Below are 17,316 nucleotides of genomic sequence, written 5' to 3' on the forward strand. Positions count from 1 at the left end.
AAGCCTGGTAAAGACAAAGAAAGCCCCTCAAGCTATCGCCCTATCTCCTAGACAAGCGTCTAATGCAAAGTAATGGAGGGAATGGTCAACCGTAGGCTTAAATGGTATTTAGTGAGAAATGGCCTTTTATCTCCAGAGCACTGTGGTTTCCAACAAGGTTGATCATCCATTGACCATTTAGTGTCATTGGAAATTGCTATTCAGAACGCTTTTCTGCTACACCAGCGCCACGTTGCTATCTTCTTTGATATCACGAGGGCGTTCGACACGGCCTGGCAACGTGGTATCGTAAATACTCTCAAAGAATGGGAAGTAAAGAGCAACATGTTGGCTTTTATTAGAGGTTTCTTAAATAAACTTTCCGAGTTTGTGTTAGAGATTCTCTATCAGGTAGCGTCACTTTAGAGAATGGTGTCCCTCAAGGAAGTGTATTAAGTGCCACCTTGTTTGCTATAGCCATCATATTACTGATGGCTATCATGTTTGTTATTTGCTGATGATTTTTCCGTGTATATTATGTCCCGTTCAACAGCCACAGCAGAGAGACTACTTCAGAATACAATATCTCACCTTGAAGATTTTTTTTTCTCCTACCTCCAAAGCTGGATAGTGCAGGATTAAGCTTAGCACAGCTCAGGAGGTTGTCCTTTTAACTCAAATGGGCCTTCCCATCCGCTGGCATGACAGGTCAGCTCACCGGTTTGTATCTTTTATTTTTGCCTGCCTCTAACCTTTGAAATGAGGTGGCAAAGCCCGACTATGTCGTTCCTGGGTCTCACCCCAAAGACTGGGTCTTTATGTCTCATGCCTCTACCATGTATGCTCCCTAGAGAGCGCTGTGGCAGATCTGGGTCTTTTCTTTCCTGCAAGGGGTTTGGAATCGCCCTTCTTCTACAGCGTGTGTTATTGTTTGTAGGGCTATCCCTCACCCCTCGCCATTTCATCCTCCCTGGCCTTCTGCTGCAGGATTTGTGTAGTAAGCCCTGCAAAGGCTTTAAAATTCTCCTCATTGTTCAGCATGGTTTCAATTAAATTATCAGCTGTGGAAGGTCTGGTTATTTGAGTGCATCGACGATGCTTGTCTTCCCACTGTTGACAGTCGAACATGACATGTTCAGGGGTGTCTGTTTCTCCACAGTAACGGCAGAGGTCATTTTCTGCCCTTCTTCTTCCGTATAGGTACAGGTACGCCCTGAACACACCACCATGCCCTGTCAGTAGTTGGGTCAGCCAATAGTTCAGTTCTCCGAACTTATGGTTGACCCACAGGTCAATCTGCGTTATAATGCGATGATGAGTCCATCGCCCTGTTGAAGATTGGTTCCATCGCCCTTGCCACTCCTACAACATTCGTCTCCGTGCCTCAGTTTTGTCCATTCCTTCTTCCCCATATGGGCCATCTGTTGAAGAGAAGGCATGCCAGCCAAAACTAGTGTAGCCTCAGCCGAAACCAAGGAGTACACGGAGATTACTCGTATAACAATCCGTCACTGCACTCCTTCTAGTACATGCCTATGCTTACCTATCTCTAAGGCCCCCTTGCTTGCTAAGGTCCCTTTGCTTTGAATCTAATACATGCAGCTGTTAGCTGCAGCTGTGGGATTCGTCTAGCTGCCCTCTGATAGCTTCGCCTGGCAGCCCAGGCCATTTTCCTCAGCTGTTCTATTTCAGGGGTCTACCAATATGCATGACAGGACGGTTGGAATTTGTTGTATACTCTTGATGATTCACACTCGTCCTGTACTATTGCTGTAATATTAAAAACTTAATCTACACCTTTGATATTGTTGTTTTTAAACTAACAGGCTATTTTAAATGACCTATTTAATTTAATATAAGATATCAAAAGTCACCTTGCTTATAAACACCACGTGTTCTTACACTTAAATCTTAAAACATTAATAATTTTATGAGTTCTCATCCGATTTTAATGTTTTATGTCTCGTTGAACTCAGAAAACATAGCTCTAGCACTTTGGCATATATTTAAACCACTATACAAACTTTATACCACTTTTTAATGATACTCTGTCTGGAGCACTTTAAAGTATGTCCTAGTAGGTAAAGAATACCGACTCTCCTCGCCTTGAAGCTTGGTCCAAGGTGACCGGCTTTACATTTTCACCTGAGAAAACAAAATGTGTAGTCTTTTCTCGACTGCGGGACCCATCTACTCCGCAAGTTTTTCTCAATGGAGAGCAAATTTCTATCACTCCTGATATCAAGTTTTTAAGTTTGATTTTTGACAATAGTCTTACATGGGTCAGACACATTAAAGAACTAAAAACGAAATGTTCAAAAATTTTAGATATGCTGCGAGTTCTTAGCAACACTAAATGGGGAGCCGATAGATCATGTATGTTACGATTTTATTACACTTTAGTTCGTTTCCGCTTAGATTACGGTTGTATCGCCTACTCTTCAGCACGTAATACTGCGCTGAAAATGTTAGATGCTGTACATCACACTTCTCTCCGTCTTGCTACAAGGGCTTTTAGATCAAGCCCTGTCACTAGCATACTTGCTGAGTACGGTGAACCATCACTTTGGGATAGACGAGACCAACTATCAGCATCTTACTTTGTTCGCCTTAAAGGGCAACCGAATCAACCGGTTTTTACCGTAGTTCTTGCGAATCCTAATTTACAAAGATATGAGGACCATCCACGTTCCACTGCACCTACAGGTGTACGTATCCGGCGGTTACTACAGCTTTTAAACGTAGACATACCTGTTATTTTTCCAACGTATCCCTGTTTGTATCCACCGTGGAGATTTAGCCTTATAAATTTTATTTTTGATCTCACCATATACAAGAATACCACTTATCGTCTTTCAGCAAAATTTTCACGATATCCTTTCCAGAATAAAACCCAGATGTAATAGTATACACAGATGGATCGAAACAGGATAATACCGTTGGATGCGCATTTATTGTTAATAGCAGAATCTATATGTTTGGTCTACCTAAGGTTACAAGTATATTTACTACAGAACTATACGCCATCAGTAAGGCTTTAAATATCGTTAACCCAAAATATCGTCATATTCTTATTTGTAGCGACTCGTCTAAACGAGTCGCTACAAATAGCTAAACAATAGTCGCTCCAAACAAGCTTTTGAAGATTTTTACTCTAGACATCTGTTGGTCATCGAAATTTATAACGCAATCGCGGAATTGAACCATCGGAACAGACAAGTGAGTTTCTGCTGGATCCCTAGCCATGTAGGAATTGTGGGCAATGAACGTGCAGATTCTGCTGCTAGGGACGCATGTAGTCAACCTTCCTTTACCAGTCGTGTTACTACATGCGATTTTAGCAATTGTGTAAAACACGCTCTTCAAATGAAGTGGCAAGGTGACTGGACTACCACAGTGGATAATAAACTTTGATACATTAAAACGACTGTGTTGCCATGGGACTCGTCTTTTAGAAAATTCCGTCAAGAGGAAGCAGTCCTTTGTCGATTGCAGTTAGGCCATACTAGAGTCATACACGGATGTCTGATGTCAAAAAAAATGCACCAACATGTGTACGATCCGACTGCCGCTTGACTGTGCGCCATATCCTTGTGGATTGCATTTGTTATGCGGCATTGCGTCGTTAAATTGCCCAGGAACATTCGTAAAATCCTGAGCAATGATAAAGTAATCTTAGACTGGGTGTTTCTATTTCTTAGAACTATTAATATGTTGCACGCTTTTTACTGTTGTTTGATTTTAAATTTTTATTTTCTTTTTTTATCCAAGAAGGAGCGTTTTACACTCCTCTCGGAGTTCATTTTATATATTTCAATTTTATATATATACATAGATGATTTTGTGTAGTTCTAAGTTTTTTATCTGTGATAGTAGTTTAATTTATTTTTTAGTGAAATTTTATGTTATTGTTAGGTTTTAGCTTTATACTATTTTAGATTTTAACTATGATTAGTTTTTTATCTGAATTTTCTAGTCTTTCGTTTATCTGAGTAGGAACTCTTTACACCCCTCTTGGATTTTTTTTAAAACTTTATTTTTGTTAAATTTTACATTTTTAGTTTTAAGCTTTTTTTTTAATTTTATATTTTACGGCTGTGATTTAGTTGTAAATGTTTTTAAAAATAAATTTTTCAGCTGTGATGTTAGTTGTTAGTTTTAATGTTTTAGTTTACAAGGCAGTAATTTTTTTTTTTGTTTACTATTTGTTTTCTTTTAAAACATTTTTTCGGGCGATGATAACGCCAAAGCATTTTTCGCCCATTAAAAACACACAAAAAAAAAGTGTGGCTATATTATTCAATGTTAGTAAATTAGCAGATGTTGTAAATTGGAACCCGTCATTGTTATTATTTCTCACCATCTGCATTGTGCATGGTGTAAGTAATTTTTCGTAAGCAGAGGGATACAGAGCTACAAAAATGAATGAGAAATAAATGGGTGGGTTAAAAATTGATTGGGTGCAGCAGAATCTTTTCATCAAGAGTGTATGATAGATAGTGTCATGGTGTAATAAGTGCCTGAATTTAAACTATGAATGATTTGCTATAAAGAGAAGTAATTTAGTGGCTTTTGCAATTATTAAAACATTTTATTTTATTATTTTCACCACCAGTCAGAAGATAGTTTTGGAGTAGCCCTTGTTTGTATATATACATCACGTTATTAAATATGAGTTAATTGATTAAATAGGAAGAGAAAAAGTTAACTTATATGTTATCTGTAAAATAGATAAATAAAAAATTTTCGTTATATTTTACATTTATTTACTTTTATTCATTTTTAAAAAGTTTTTCTAACTTGTAAAATTGTGTTTTGCAGTCAAATTTGTTGTTGAGAATAGCACTGCATTTGTTGGTTTCTCTATCATTCGGTGTTATATATTATAATGCTGGTAAAAATGCTAATAATGTTTATGGTAACTATATTTTTGTATACGGAACAAATTTATTCTTGCATTATGCTGGACAGATGGCTGTAACACTTTCATGTAAGTATGATAACTATAATTTTTTATTATTTCTTATCTTTTACCAGTTCTTATTATTCAAAATAGTTTATCATTTATTTGAGTGTATGATAAATTTGCTACAGTTTTTGACTATTTTTCCCAGTATTAGTATTAATCTTTCTAGTTCTTGTGTTTTAAAGACCATATTTATTACTTTCTACTAATCTTACTTTTAGTGACACTTGATTTGTATATTTCAGATTTACTTTATTTCTCAAATTTTCTTTTGTTACCTTTAATAAAAAGTTTTATTATGCTCTATTTATTTATTTATGAATACTTTTTATAACATGTAATTAACAACATATTATCATCTACTTACTTTTTTGTCTAATGCTGATTTAATCGTCAGTTACTTGTTTCTTGTTAATTAAATATACTGCAGACATAAAGAGTGGATTTCTGAGAAAACAGAAGGTATAAGCACCGGTCAACAAAAAAATAATAATTTGGAACTGGGATAAAATTAGGTGAATTAGAATGTATTTTTTATGCTGAATCTTAAAATGAATTCAGTTTTTCTTCATCCCCCTCAAATTTTTAGTTATGACCCTTTATTGAGAAACTTTTTAAATAATAGAATACAAAAAAAATTAATAATGATTACAATTAAAATTCCTACCTTTATTTTACAGACATTTATATTCATCTTAATTTCTTTTTTCTTATTTCCTTTTGTTTTCAGTGAAATCTATTCTTTTTATCATCCAGCAGTAGCATCTCATCATAGAATCATCCCATCTGCTTGGGTAATGTTGTTCCATCTGCAACATATCTTGCTGGAAACTTTCTCCTTGTTCATCACTGATATCACCCAAGTTTAAAGGGAAAAGTCCAAATGAGAATGTAAAAAATGAATTTTGAATGATTCTACAGCCTAAATTTTTGTAGTTCACTAAGAGTTCATTTATAAGCTGATCATGGTTTCCAGCTTTTTTCCCAAGAAAATCATTAATGACAGCTTTGAATGCTGCTAGTTCTTTAGGATTCAGTTTGCTGTCAAATATATTTTCATGAATTAATTTTCTTTTTTGTGGCCTGATGAATATTCCCTCTTTTAATGTGGCTTCACTTAATTGTTAAAAAACCTCACCTAAATATTTAAAGCCATCTCCATCTTTATTAATGCTTTTACAAAACTCTTCATCAGGCTCAGTTTTATGTGTAAAACAATGATTTTATGAGTGTAAAAAGTCGTGGTAAAATAATATGATCTGCCTCAAGAAGGGGAATATTGACAACATTTTCCTTTCCTGGGGTAAACTGATTTCTTTTTGGCCAGTCTTTAACTGCATAGTGTTTATCTGTAGCCTGACTATCCCACAAACACAAGAAACATGGGTACCAGTGATCTTTGGTGGTTGGGTTTCAATTAACCATGTGTGGTACCTGAGATTTGTCCCTGGAATGGTCAACCTGAACTGTACAAGAATACACTTTATTTTCATTCATGGATGTCATTTTCTGAAATAATACATTACGATGGTTCCGGAGGCTAAACAAAAAAGAAAGACTAAGAAGAAGTTCTATCATTTACAGGTCATCAGTGATTCGCCATGAGTGTTCATCATACTTATAGCTTTTAAAATATTTGATATACTTTCATATCTTTCTTTCATTCCTACAACATGTGCTACCAGTATAGAAGAAAACTTATTTGAGTTATGCAACAACACTGCCTTTAAGCTTCTTTTTGATGAGTCTAAAAATAAATGCCAATCATGAATAGCATATTCAATTTCCAGTTCAGACATTAGTCCACTAACATCATGGCAGGAATAAAAGGACAAATTAAACCATTTCTTCTAAAGTATTTCAGTAAATTTTTATTTTGATTTCTATATACTGCAATTTTAGTATCCTTGTTTAATAAATTCCATTCTTAAGGACATTAACCTAGAAGTTCTGCATGGTGTTTTGACAAATACAAGTCACGAATACAGATCACTCACTTCTACTTGTGTGATGGAGATGAGATTCTGTATTTGATTTTCTGGAATGTAATTAATATCTATTGAAGTTGAGGATTCATCAGTTGAGCCTTCTGGAGGACTGGAGATTTCTTTCCAAGAAGTTGGAGCAATCGGAATCAGTAAATCAACACCATGAAGTGCTGGTCTCATAGCTGAGCAAACATTTGGGTATGCGATACTGCTTTTATTGTTTAAATTGAAACCAGTAACATTTGTTAAACAAAAATAGCAGTTCATGGCCATGCATCATTATGGTTAGTAGGCTCTCATTATGGTTATCATAAATACGCAAAAATGCAAATGCTTTTTTTTCCTTTTAAGCACTGGGTTAGTTTAACATAGCACTTGATGCATGCTACATGTGGAGCCCAGAATTTATCTTGGTCTCCCAAGGGACAGTCAAAACAATGTTTGTAATCAGTTTTCAGCAGATTCAATACTGGTTTTTTTTTTTTAATCTTTGTGAATTGTCCACAAATGTAACAAAAAATATTTGTAAAATTTTTACAAGCCCAATTTTTATTCATTGTAAAATTCAGAATGTGTTAATAAATGAAAGTAAAGTGAAATATTAGAGAGATACTTACTTAATTATAAAAATAATTAAGTTTTAATTTATAAATATTTAATTACCTAAAATAAGTGCAATAAAACACAGACTGAAACACACAGCTTCACAAATCTTGATGTTCAATAAAGTAATACCAAAAGTTATTCTGACATAAAAATTTTTCAAAACATTTATGTCATCACTTATGAAACAATCTTTGTAACATGTGTATGATAAAACCACTACCACAATTAAAGAAGAAAGGAAGTCATACCAAGACCTGAACTCATACTGAAGAAAATTTCATCACACTGAATTACTCATTACTTAACTGACTGACATATCTATACATGTCTGGCTTAACATGAAATGACATTATTCGACTGTTATGTATCAAATATAGGTTTATAGCATGCATCACAACATAAATCAGATGTGAATAAGCAAACATACTAACTTATTTGTATTGTTTGTTCCACGAATGATGGAACAAATAAATTTAAGGGGTAGTAACTTAAAAAGTTATGTGATGGGTTGTTTTGGAATATATATTGAGATTCAGTATGTAAAATACTATATAGAATACCTTACTCTCATTTTAGTTCCAAATTTTATGTTTTTTTTTTGAACCTCTGGGTCCACCATTAGGCAAACTTCAGAGGATGAGATAAATGATTTGTAGCATGTGTGAAAATGCCATGCCTGACTGGGATTTGAACCCGGGACCTCCAGATGAAAGGCTGAGATGCTACCACTCATGCCATGGAGGCCGGCACCAAATTTTATGTTGACCAGTGTAATGCTTAAAGTAAAATATTTAAACTATTTTGATTTTTGATTTTTTTTTTTACTGCAACTATTTGCTGTAACTAAATATGTAAAATATATTTAAAATTGAAGATTTATTGTATTCACTGGTTATAATATTTTTATGTTTCCATAACCCGCTCAACATTGTGCTTTAGTAACAAAAAAATGTTGTACAGTCCTCATGAATAATGTCCTCATGAAGCAGGAACACTTCAGGTCATTAACTGATTGATTCACTTACAACTGTTACATACAATCTTTTCTCTTATTTCTCAAGAAACAAGTACAAGGATGTATGTGCAAGGGAACATACACACAGATTATAGATTCATTATCTTCTAAATAACAAACGCACAAGTTCACTCCTGTACATATTTATAAAAGCATGTTTTTGATTTCAAAAGGATTTAATGATACCAGTTGTTTTTTTATTACTTTTACCAGTAGGATGGAGAAGCCAATCTAATTTTATTTAATATTGTGGAGTACCCACAATATAGTACAAGCAGTGGAGTTCTCTAATAGAAATTGACTGGCTTCTGTGATTTCTGAAAAACTTTTCTTTCTGTGGTCAAAGAGAATGTAAATAATATCTAATAGAATCAAACTATATTGTAAGTATAAGTACATAAAATGTGTTATGAATGATTTAATCATTTCAAATAAGGCAAAATAATAACTGAGAACTATAAAAATACCTGGGTGGCGGTCGACATCAGTTGATAATGACCATATTAAAAATGTGCATGCATTATCAATGAGATTTATCAGAAGAAATTGAAAATGTGTAAGTTTTTATTCATTCATTGATTTTGACTGAAAAAAAATTGTGCTTTCTATGACTGTAGACTGAGAAACAAAAAGAAAAACATTTAAGAGCTTTTGCAGTAATCAAGTGATGAAGAAAGCTTTTAAAATTGTCATAACAGATGTAAAAATATCTTGTCACTGAATTATAATTATTGCAATTAATAGAAAAATCAATGTTATGACAAAAAAAATAGACGAAAAGATCCTTGGGTAATATAAAGAAAGATAATATTTTAAACACGAAAATTTTTATTCTTAAATTTGCATTATTTAAAACTAATTTTCTGTTTCAGTTCCTTTAGAATTAAATGTACTTCGAAGGGAATATTTCAATAGATGGTACAGTTTGGCACCATACTGTCTTGCAACTGTTTTAATTGAAATACCTTTTCAGGTAATTTTATATTAATTAATTACATTTTACAATTAAATATAAAACAAAATAACATAAAACTAAAAATCATAAAACAGAGATATTTATTTCTAGTCATAGAAACAATCCATTTTTAACTGTATAAGGTCCAGACTTTTAATTACACATTTCATTGATGTATCAACAAAAAACTTAAAGAAGTAGAAGTACCTGAATGCAATTGCATGATGCCATTAATCTTGTAACATATTAAAGTGAAGTTTGTTAGCAAGTCTTACACAACCAGCATGATATTTTAATTTTATGTTTCTTAATTTCATAATGGTTTGAATGAGTTTATTTTTCTGTATGGTGACTTTCTTGATGCAAAAGATTACTGTATTGGTACAACTACTTACATACACAATTAGTTTGTTTTAAATTGGATACAACTTTTATTGAAGCTTTTAAAATTTTATCCAGTTATGGAAAATTAAATATGAACTGTACAAAAAACATTAACTGTGAATGGTTTAGTGTGTTAATACATAATAAAGAGTTTATTTGTCAGTTCATTTTGATTTTTTAAATTACAAAATTGGATATATATGAATAAATGTTTTTATGACAGTTTATTTTTTGTTTTGTTTCATTAACTAAATAAAATATTTTATTTTTTCAGATTCTTTGTGTATTGGTCTACTTCATTCCAAGTTATTTATTGACTGCTCAACCATTAGAGTGGACAAGGTTTTCTCTGTTCCTCATGTTTACAATTTCAGTGTGTTTGACTGCACAGGCTGGTGGATATTTAGTTGGAGCAACTACTCCTGTTACGGTAATACATCACAGTATACAATTATTTTATATTTTAATTGAAGGGAACGTTAAGATAATCTAGTAGTATTTGATCAAGATATTAAATAGGAGAGAGGAGGATCTAAGAAACATAATGATGTGAATTATCTTAAAAGTGCTGTGCAATTCTTTGTAATAGATGTTCCGTACCATTTTATTTTTGTACTTGAAGACAATTGTAATCACATAATTACATTGCATAGACCTAACAAATAATTTTATCAATAAAATACGAGCAACTTTGAAATTGTAGGATACCCTTTTCTTATTAGTGTTCAAATTATTTTGTAAACATACTCATGATCTTATGGTTATGTTTACATACCCTCCCTTACATAGAGGAGGAGAGCTGATCTCCTCCTCTATGAATCATGAGACCTTGCCGTTGGTGAGGGGGCTTGAGTGCTCAGGGATACAGAGTAGCTGGACCGAAGGTGCAACCATATCGGAGAGGTATCTGTTGAGAGTCAGACTAAGGAATGATTCCTGAAAGAGGGCAGCAGCTCTTTCAGTAGTTGTTAGGGGCGTGAGTCACAATGACTTAAACGTCCATATCAACATCACTCAGTCCTCTGAGTACTGCGCAGCTGAAAGCAATGGAAAACTACAGCTGTTTTTTTTCCAAGAAAATGTGGCTCTCTGCATTTTCACATAACAATAATGGAGGCACCTTCCTTGGTAAAATATTCCGGAGGTAAAATAGTCCCCCGTTCGGATCTCCGGGTGGGGATTACTAGGGAAGGGGTCATCAGAAAAGTAAAAAATAACATTCTACGAGTCGGAGCATGGAATGTTAGAAGCTTAAAGAAGGTTGGTAGGGTAGAAAATTTAAAAAGGGAAATGGATAGGGTAAATGTGGATATAGTAGGAATTAGTGAGGTTCGGTGGGAAGAGGAAAGCGACTTTTGGTCAGGTGAGTTTAGAGTAATTAACTCAGCGTCAAATAATGGGCAGGCAGGAGTAGGTTTCGTGATGAACAAGACGATAGGGAGGAGAGTGGAGTATTTCAAGACGCATAGCGATAGAATCATTGTAGTAAGGATAAAATCAAAACCTAAACCGACAACGATTGTTAACGTCTACATGCCTACAAGCGCCGACGATGATGATGAGGTAGAGTGTGTATACGAAGAGATTGTTGAAGCAATTAAACATGTAAAAGGAGATGAAAATTTAATAATAGTTGGAGATTGGAATGCAAGCATTGGAAAAGGCAAGGAAGGAAATATAGTGGGTGAATACGGGCTGGGCAAAAGGAATGAAAGAGGGGACCGACTTATAGAGTTTTGCACGAAGTATAATTTAGTAATTGCCAACACCCAATTTAAAAATCATAATAGAAGAATATACACTTGGAAAAAGCCAGGCGATACTGCTAGGTATCAGATAGATTATATCATGGTTAAGCAAAGATTTAGAAATCAACTCGTTGACTGCAAAACTTACCCTGGAGCAGATATTGATAGCGACCATAATTTGGTGATAATGAAATGTAGATTGGGATTTAAAAACCTGAAGAAAAGGTGTCAGATGAATCGGTGGAATTTAGAGAAGCTTGAGGAAGAGGTAAAGAAAATTTTTGAGGAGGACATCGCAAGAGGTCTGAGTAAAAAAGATAATGTAGAAAATGTAGAAGAAGAATGGGAGAATGTTAAAAAGGAAATTCTTAAATCAGCAGAAGCAAACTTAGGCGGAATAAAGAGAACTGGTAGAAAACCTTGGGTTTCAGACGATATATTGAAACTGATGGATGAACGTAGAAAATATAAGAACGCTAGTGATGAAGAAAGTAAAAGGAACTATCGGCAATTAAGAAATGCTATAAACAGGAAGTGCAAACTGGCGAAAGAAGAGTGGATTAAAGAAAAGTGTTCAGAAGTGGAAAGAGAAATGAACATTGGTAAAATAGACGAAGCATACAGGAAAGTTAAGGAAAATTTTGGGGTACATAAATTAAAATCTAATAATGTGTTAAACAAAGATGGTACACCAATATATAATACGAAAGGTAACGTCGATAGATGGGTGGAATATATTGAAGAATTATACGGAGGAAATGAATTAGAAAATGGTGTTATAGAGGAAGTTGAGGAGGATGAAATGGGAGAAACAATACTGAGATCTGAATTTAAGAGAGCATTAAAAGATTTAAATGGCAGAAAGGCTCCTGGAATAGACAGAATACCTGTAGAATTACTGCGCAGTGCAGGTGAGGAAGCGATTGATAGATTATACAAACTGGTATGTAATATTTATGTCAGATTTCTGTCAGATTTCAAAAAAAGTGTTATAGTAATGATACCAAAGAAAGCAGGGGCAGATAAATGTGAAGAATACAGAACAATTAGTTTAACTAGTCATGCATCAAAAATCTTAACTACAATTCTATACAGAAGAATTGAGAGGAGAGTGGAGGAAGTGTTAGGAGAAGACCAATTTGGTTTCAGGATAAGTATAGGGACAAGGGAAGCAATTTTAGGCCTCAGATTAATAGTAGAAGGAAGATTAAAGAAAAACAAACCAACATACTTGGCATTTATAAACTAGAAAAGGCATTCGATAACGTAGACTGGAATAAAATGTTCAGCATTTTAAAAAAATTAGGGTTCAAATACAGAGATCGAAGAACAATTGCTAACATGTGCAGGAACCAAACAGCAACAGTAACAATTGTAGAACATAAGAAAGAAGCCATAATAAGAAAGGGAGTCCGACAAGGATGTCCCCTATCTCCGTTTCTTTTTAATCTTTACATGGAACTAGCAGTTAATGATGTTAAAGAACAATTTAGATTCGGAGTAACAGTACAAGGTGAAAAGATAAAGATGCTACAATTTGCTGATGATATAGTAATTCTAGCCAAGAGTAAAAAGGATTTAGAAGAAACAATGAACGGCATAGATGAAGTCCTATGCAAGAACTATCGCATGAAAATAAACCAGAACAAAACAAAAGTAATGAAATGTAGTAGAAATAACAAAGATGAACCACTGAATGTGAAAATAGGAGGAGAAAAGATTATGGAGGTAGAAGAATTTTGTTATTTGGGAAGTAGAATTACTAAAGATGGACGAAGTAGGAGCGATATAAAATGCCGAATAGCACAAGCTAAACGAGCCTTCAGTAAGAAATATAATTTGTTTACATCAAAAATTAATTTAAATGTCAGGAAAAGATTTTTGAAAGTGTATGTTTGGAGTGTCGCTTTATATGGAAGTGAAACTTGGACAATCGGAGTATCTGAGAAGAAAAGATTAGAAGCTTTTGAAATGTGGTGCTATAGGAGAATGTTAAAAATCAGATGGGTGGATAAAGTGACAAATGAAGAGGTATTGCGGCAAATAGATGAACAAAGAAGCATTTGGAAAAATATAGTTAAAAGAAGAGACAGACTTATAGGCCACATACTAAGGCATCCTGGAATAGTCGCTTTAATATTGGAAGGACAGGTAGAAGGGAAAAATTGTGTAGGCAGGCCACGTTTGGAATATGTAAAACAAATTGTTAGGGATGTAGGATGTAGGGGGTATACTGAAATGAAACGACTAGCACTAGATAGGGAATCTTGGAGAGCTGCATCAAACCAGTCAAATGACTGAAGACAAAAAAAAATCCATGATCTTCTTGGAAAGTATTCACGTTGGATATTGAAGCTTCTCTTGCTCAATTTTTAACTTGAATAAAAATAAATAATCTTTTAAAATAATCCTTTTCTCTGTTGCACTACAAAAAACAATAGATTTGACTTACTCAAATAATTTATTCCTTCCTTTGATGAAAATAGAATAAAATGTAATCTCTTACTTTAGCAATACAGAGTAATATGTTTTTTGCTGTAATTTTAGTTTATTCATAAAATACCCTAGTTGAACATTGAGATTTCAATGGGATGCCATGGCCGAGGAAGACATTTTACAACTGGTTAAGTTCGATACTCTTTGATTAGACTTATTGTAATAATTTATTCTGCATTACTAAAAATATTATTATATGGTAATAAAAAAATATGAATTTAAGTAATCAATAAAAATATTATTGTGCAGTGCTTATTCAAGTTTACTCGCAGCAGCACATATTTTACATATTTCAATTATTCTGTTCATACCATATTTTTTCTACATTCTATGTAAGTCATCCAGAAAGTAAGAACCATTTGTGCATCACATGTGTGCAGCTTCACTCACTACAATGGGTTAAGGCCAGCTGGTCTCAGTTGTTATTTGTATGCAATTTTATAGTTGTACTGTGACGCATAGTGATTTTGCATGCATTTATAATAAATAAAAAACTGACAATGCTGACAACTGTGAGGTACAATTGCTCATATGTTTTTTGAATGCGCAAAGTGTTCATCCTGTGGAAATTCATTGTTAAATTACTACTGTATATAGTGGACAATGGAATTAATGAAGGAAACAAAAAGAAGTACAAATTGGCAAAAAATTAGAAAATTTCTCACAAATTTGAAAAAAAAATAGAGAATATCTCACACATTTGCAAAAAACTAGAGAATTTCTCACATATTTGTGAAAAATTAAAGACGTTCTCACAAATTTTTGAAAAATTACAAAATCAGATTTGTGAAAAATTTGAGAATTTCTCTCAGATTTGGAGAATAATTAGAATTTCTCTCAAATTTGCTAAAAACTAGAGTATTGTTCACAAATTTGTGAAAAATTAAGAATCAGATTTGAAAAACTAGAGAATTTTTCACAAATTTGCATAAATTTGTTCACAAATTTTTCATAAATTTAAATTAATATCACTAGTTGGATTTATTAGTAAACACAAAGAAGGTTTTCATAAAAATTATTTACAAGTACATTTGTTCCATATGACATGTAGACACACATACCCACAAAAACAAAATGAGTTCCATAATACAGAAAAGTAATTATTACTGTCAACCCAAGCAGTGACCCTTTTTTAATAAACATATTCAAAGTAGTTAACAATGACATTTTTATATCATATATTTTATTACAGAAGACTGTCTGAATGACATAAGAGGCATTTGTAATTTATAATAATAATAATAATAATAATAATAATATAATATAATATAATATAATAATTTGGATACTTGATTTGACATAGCATGATTTTGGATGTAATGTTCATGTACTGTGGAATTGGAACAACTATTTTACAAAAAAGGAGTTCTGTTTTAAAACAACATGCATAATAAAATTATGCATATCATCCTAATCATTTTCTTCATACTAAATGCAGTAACATCAGTGAATTAGAATATCTTTAGTTTAGGTTAATACCTTATTATTAACTCATGATAAATTATTAGTAAGAATATAGGCCCTATGTTATTGCCCTAATGTATTCCTTTAACATTAAGCATGGTCATCGAAAAACTTGTGAATTTAAATTATGTTTTTATTAATAAAATTAAAAAATTATTAGCATTCTACTGTTTTAAATGTTATGTTCAAACTTGTATTTAAGTTTTATTATTAAAAGTAACAATATTTAATTGTTTTTTTCTTTTTAGTTGGCAGTGTTTATTGGTCCTGTAATAACAGTGTTCCTTTCTGTATTTGGATTTGCATCAAAGTACAGTGAAATACCATCATATCTAAAAATATTTTACTATATTTCTTATTTTAGAGTATCATTCCAAGGTTCATTAAATACATTATATGGTTTCAATAGAACAGCTTTACCTTGCTTATTAGATGGTTTTCACGGAGAAACTGGTTATTGCCACTACAGACACGCAATAAAATTTCTTAAAGAAATGGATTTCAGTGATTTAAATATTGGTTTTGATTTTAGTTTTATATTAGGTTTTGGTATACTGTTGTATGCATGTACAGTATCTGCTATTTGGTTGCGATTAAATTGTCGGTAATAAAATTTACTTTCTGAATGCTAGATAGAATTGTGATATTGTGGTACGGGTGAATGTTATGTAGTTTTAAAAAAATTGTGTAATATTTTATATCATAATATGTAATGAAAAATGTCACTATAATAAAATCAAAATCTCAATGTTCTTTTTTAATACTTTGCAAAAACTAAAAAGAAACTTGTGTTTCTTTTATTAGTAGAAAATAAATATAATTTATATTAAAACTAATTATTTTAGTATTATTACTTTTTGTATAATTTTACATAGTTTATTAATGTTATTTTGTTTTATGTATACTATTTATAAATAATTTACTTATTTAAAACTGATTTTTTTATATCAATGATTTTGTATGAATGAGTGTTTTGTATATTTTTTTCTTGTCAATTATAATTTAGATTGCTTGTAGATGTGTAATATGTAATGTAAGCATAGTTAATCTGAACTTTAATAATTTTATTTATTTATTATGTTTTTTAAATAAATGAATGAAATGTCACATCATTAGTTTGCTTTTACTATCAGCATAAATACTAAAAGATATGCTTATAATTTATATAATTCTTATTTAATTGTGATATTAGATATATTGGTACAAATGAGAAATCATAATTATATTATTCTTGGGTAGATTTTCTCTAGCATTTAGTAATTTTGAAGATCTTTCTCAGATCTTGTAGATTTTTACTACTAAGATTTGTATATTTTCTCTAGGTTATCAGTTGAATATTAAAATAAATTATCCATAAATTACTAATAAAATTTTCCTTGCTAATTCCTTCCTTCCTTCCTAATTAAAAGTTTGCTTGTAGCAGTATACTATAGTTACTGGTAATATCATTGAGAAGTCATCCTGTAATTCTATGTATACAACAACAATATGACTCAATCATAAAAATGCAGGAAGACTGTGTGTGCTTATAATATTTTGATTTATGGTTGTAGCAACTTACCTGTTATGGCAAAGAATTATATATATATATATATTTATATTTATTACTCATCAATAATCCTCTCTCTCTCTCTCTCTCTCTCTCTCTCTCTCTCTCTCTCTCTCTCTCTCTCTCTCTCTCTCTCTCTCTCTCTCTCTCTCTCTCTCTATCTCTC

At 32.4% G+C, this 17,316-nt stretch overlaps 1 protein-coding gene across 2 annotated transcripts in view; it reads left to right on the forward strand.

The window, feature by feature from the left end:
• Nucleotides 1-16,386, forward strand: part of LOC142325991 (ATP-binding cassette sub-family G member 1-like) — a 192,697-nt gene extending 176,311 nt beyond the window's left edge. For both annotated transcript variants that reach the window (XM_075368028.1, XM_075368030.1), the window contains exons 8-11: nucleotides 4,801-4,969; nucleotides 9,427-9,527; nucleotides 10,168-10,323; nucleotides 15,850-16,386. In XM_075368028.1, the coding sequence (XP_075224143.1) occupies nucleotides 4,801-4,969; nucleotides 9,427-9,527; nucleotides 10,168-10,323; nucleotides 15,850-16,209 (786 nt within the window). In that variant the 3' untranslated portion in view covers nucleotides 16,210-16,386. The remainder of the gene's footprint in view (nucleotides 1-4,800; nucleotides 4,970-9,426; nucleotides 9,528-10,167; nucleotides 10,324-15,849) is intronic.
• The last annotated feature ends 930 nt before the right edge of the window (nucleotides 16,387-17,316 follow it).

The sequence above is a fragment of the Lycorma delicatula genome, chromosome 6 (genome assembly GCF_047948215.1).
Source record: "Lycorma delicatula isolate Av1 chromosome 6, ASM4794821v1, whole genome shotgun sequence".
NCBI classification, from domain to species: domain Eukaryota; kingdom Metazoa; phylum Arthropoda; class Insecta; order Hemiptera; family Fulgoridae; genus Lycorma; species Lycorma delicatula.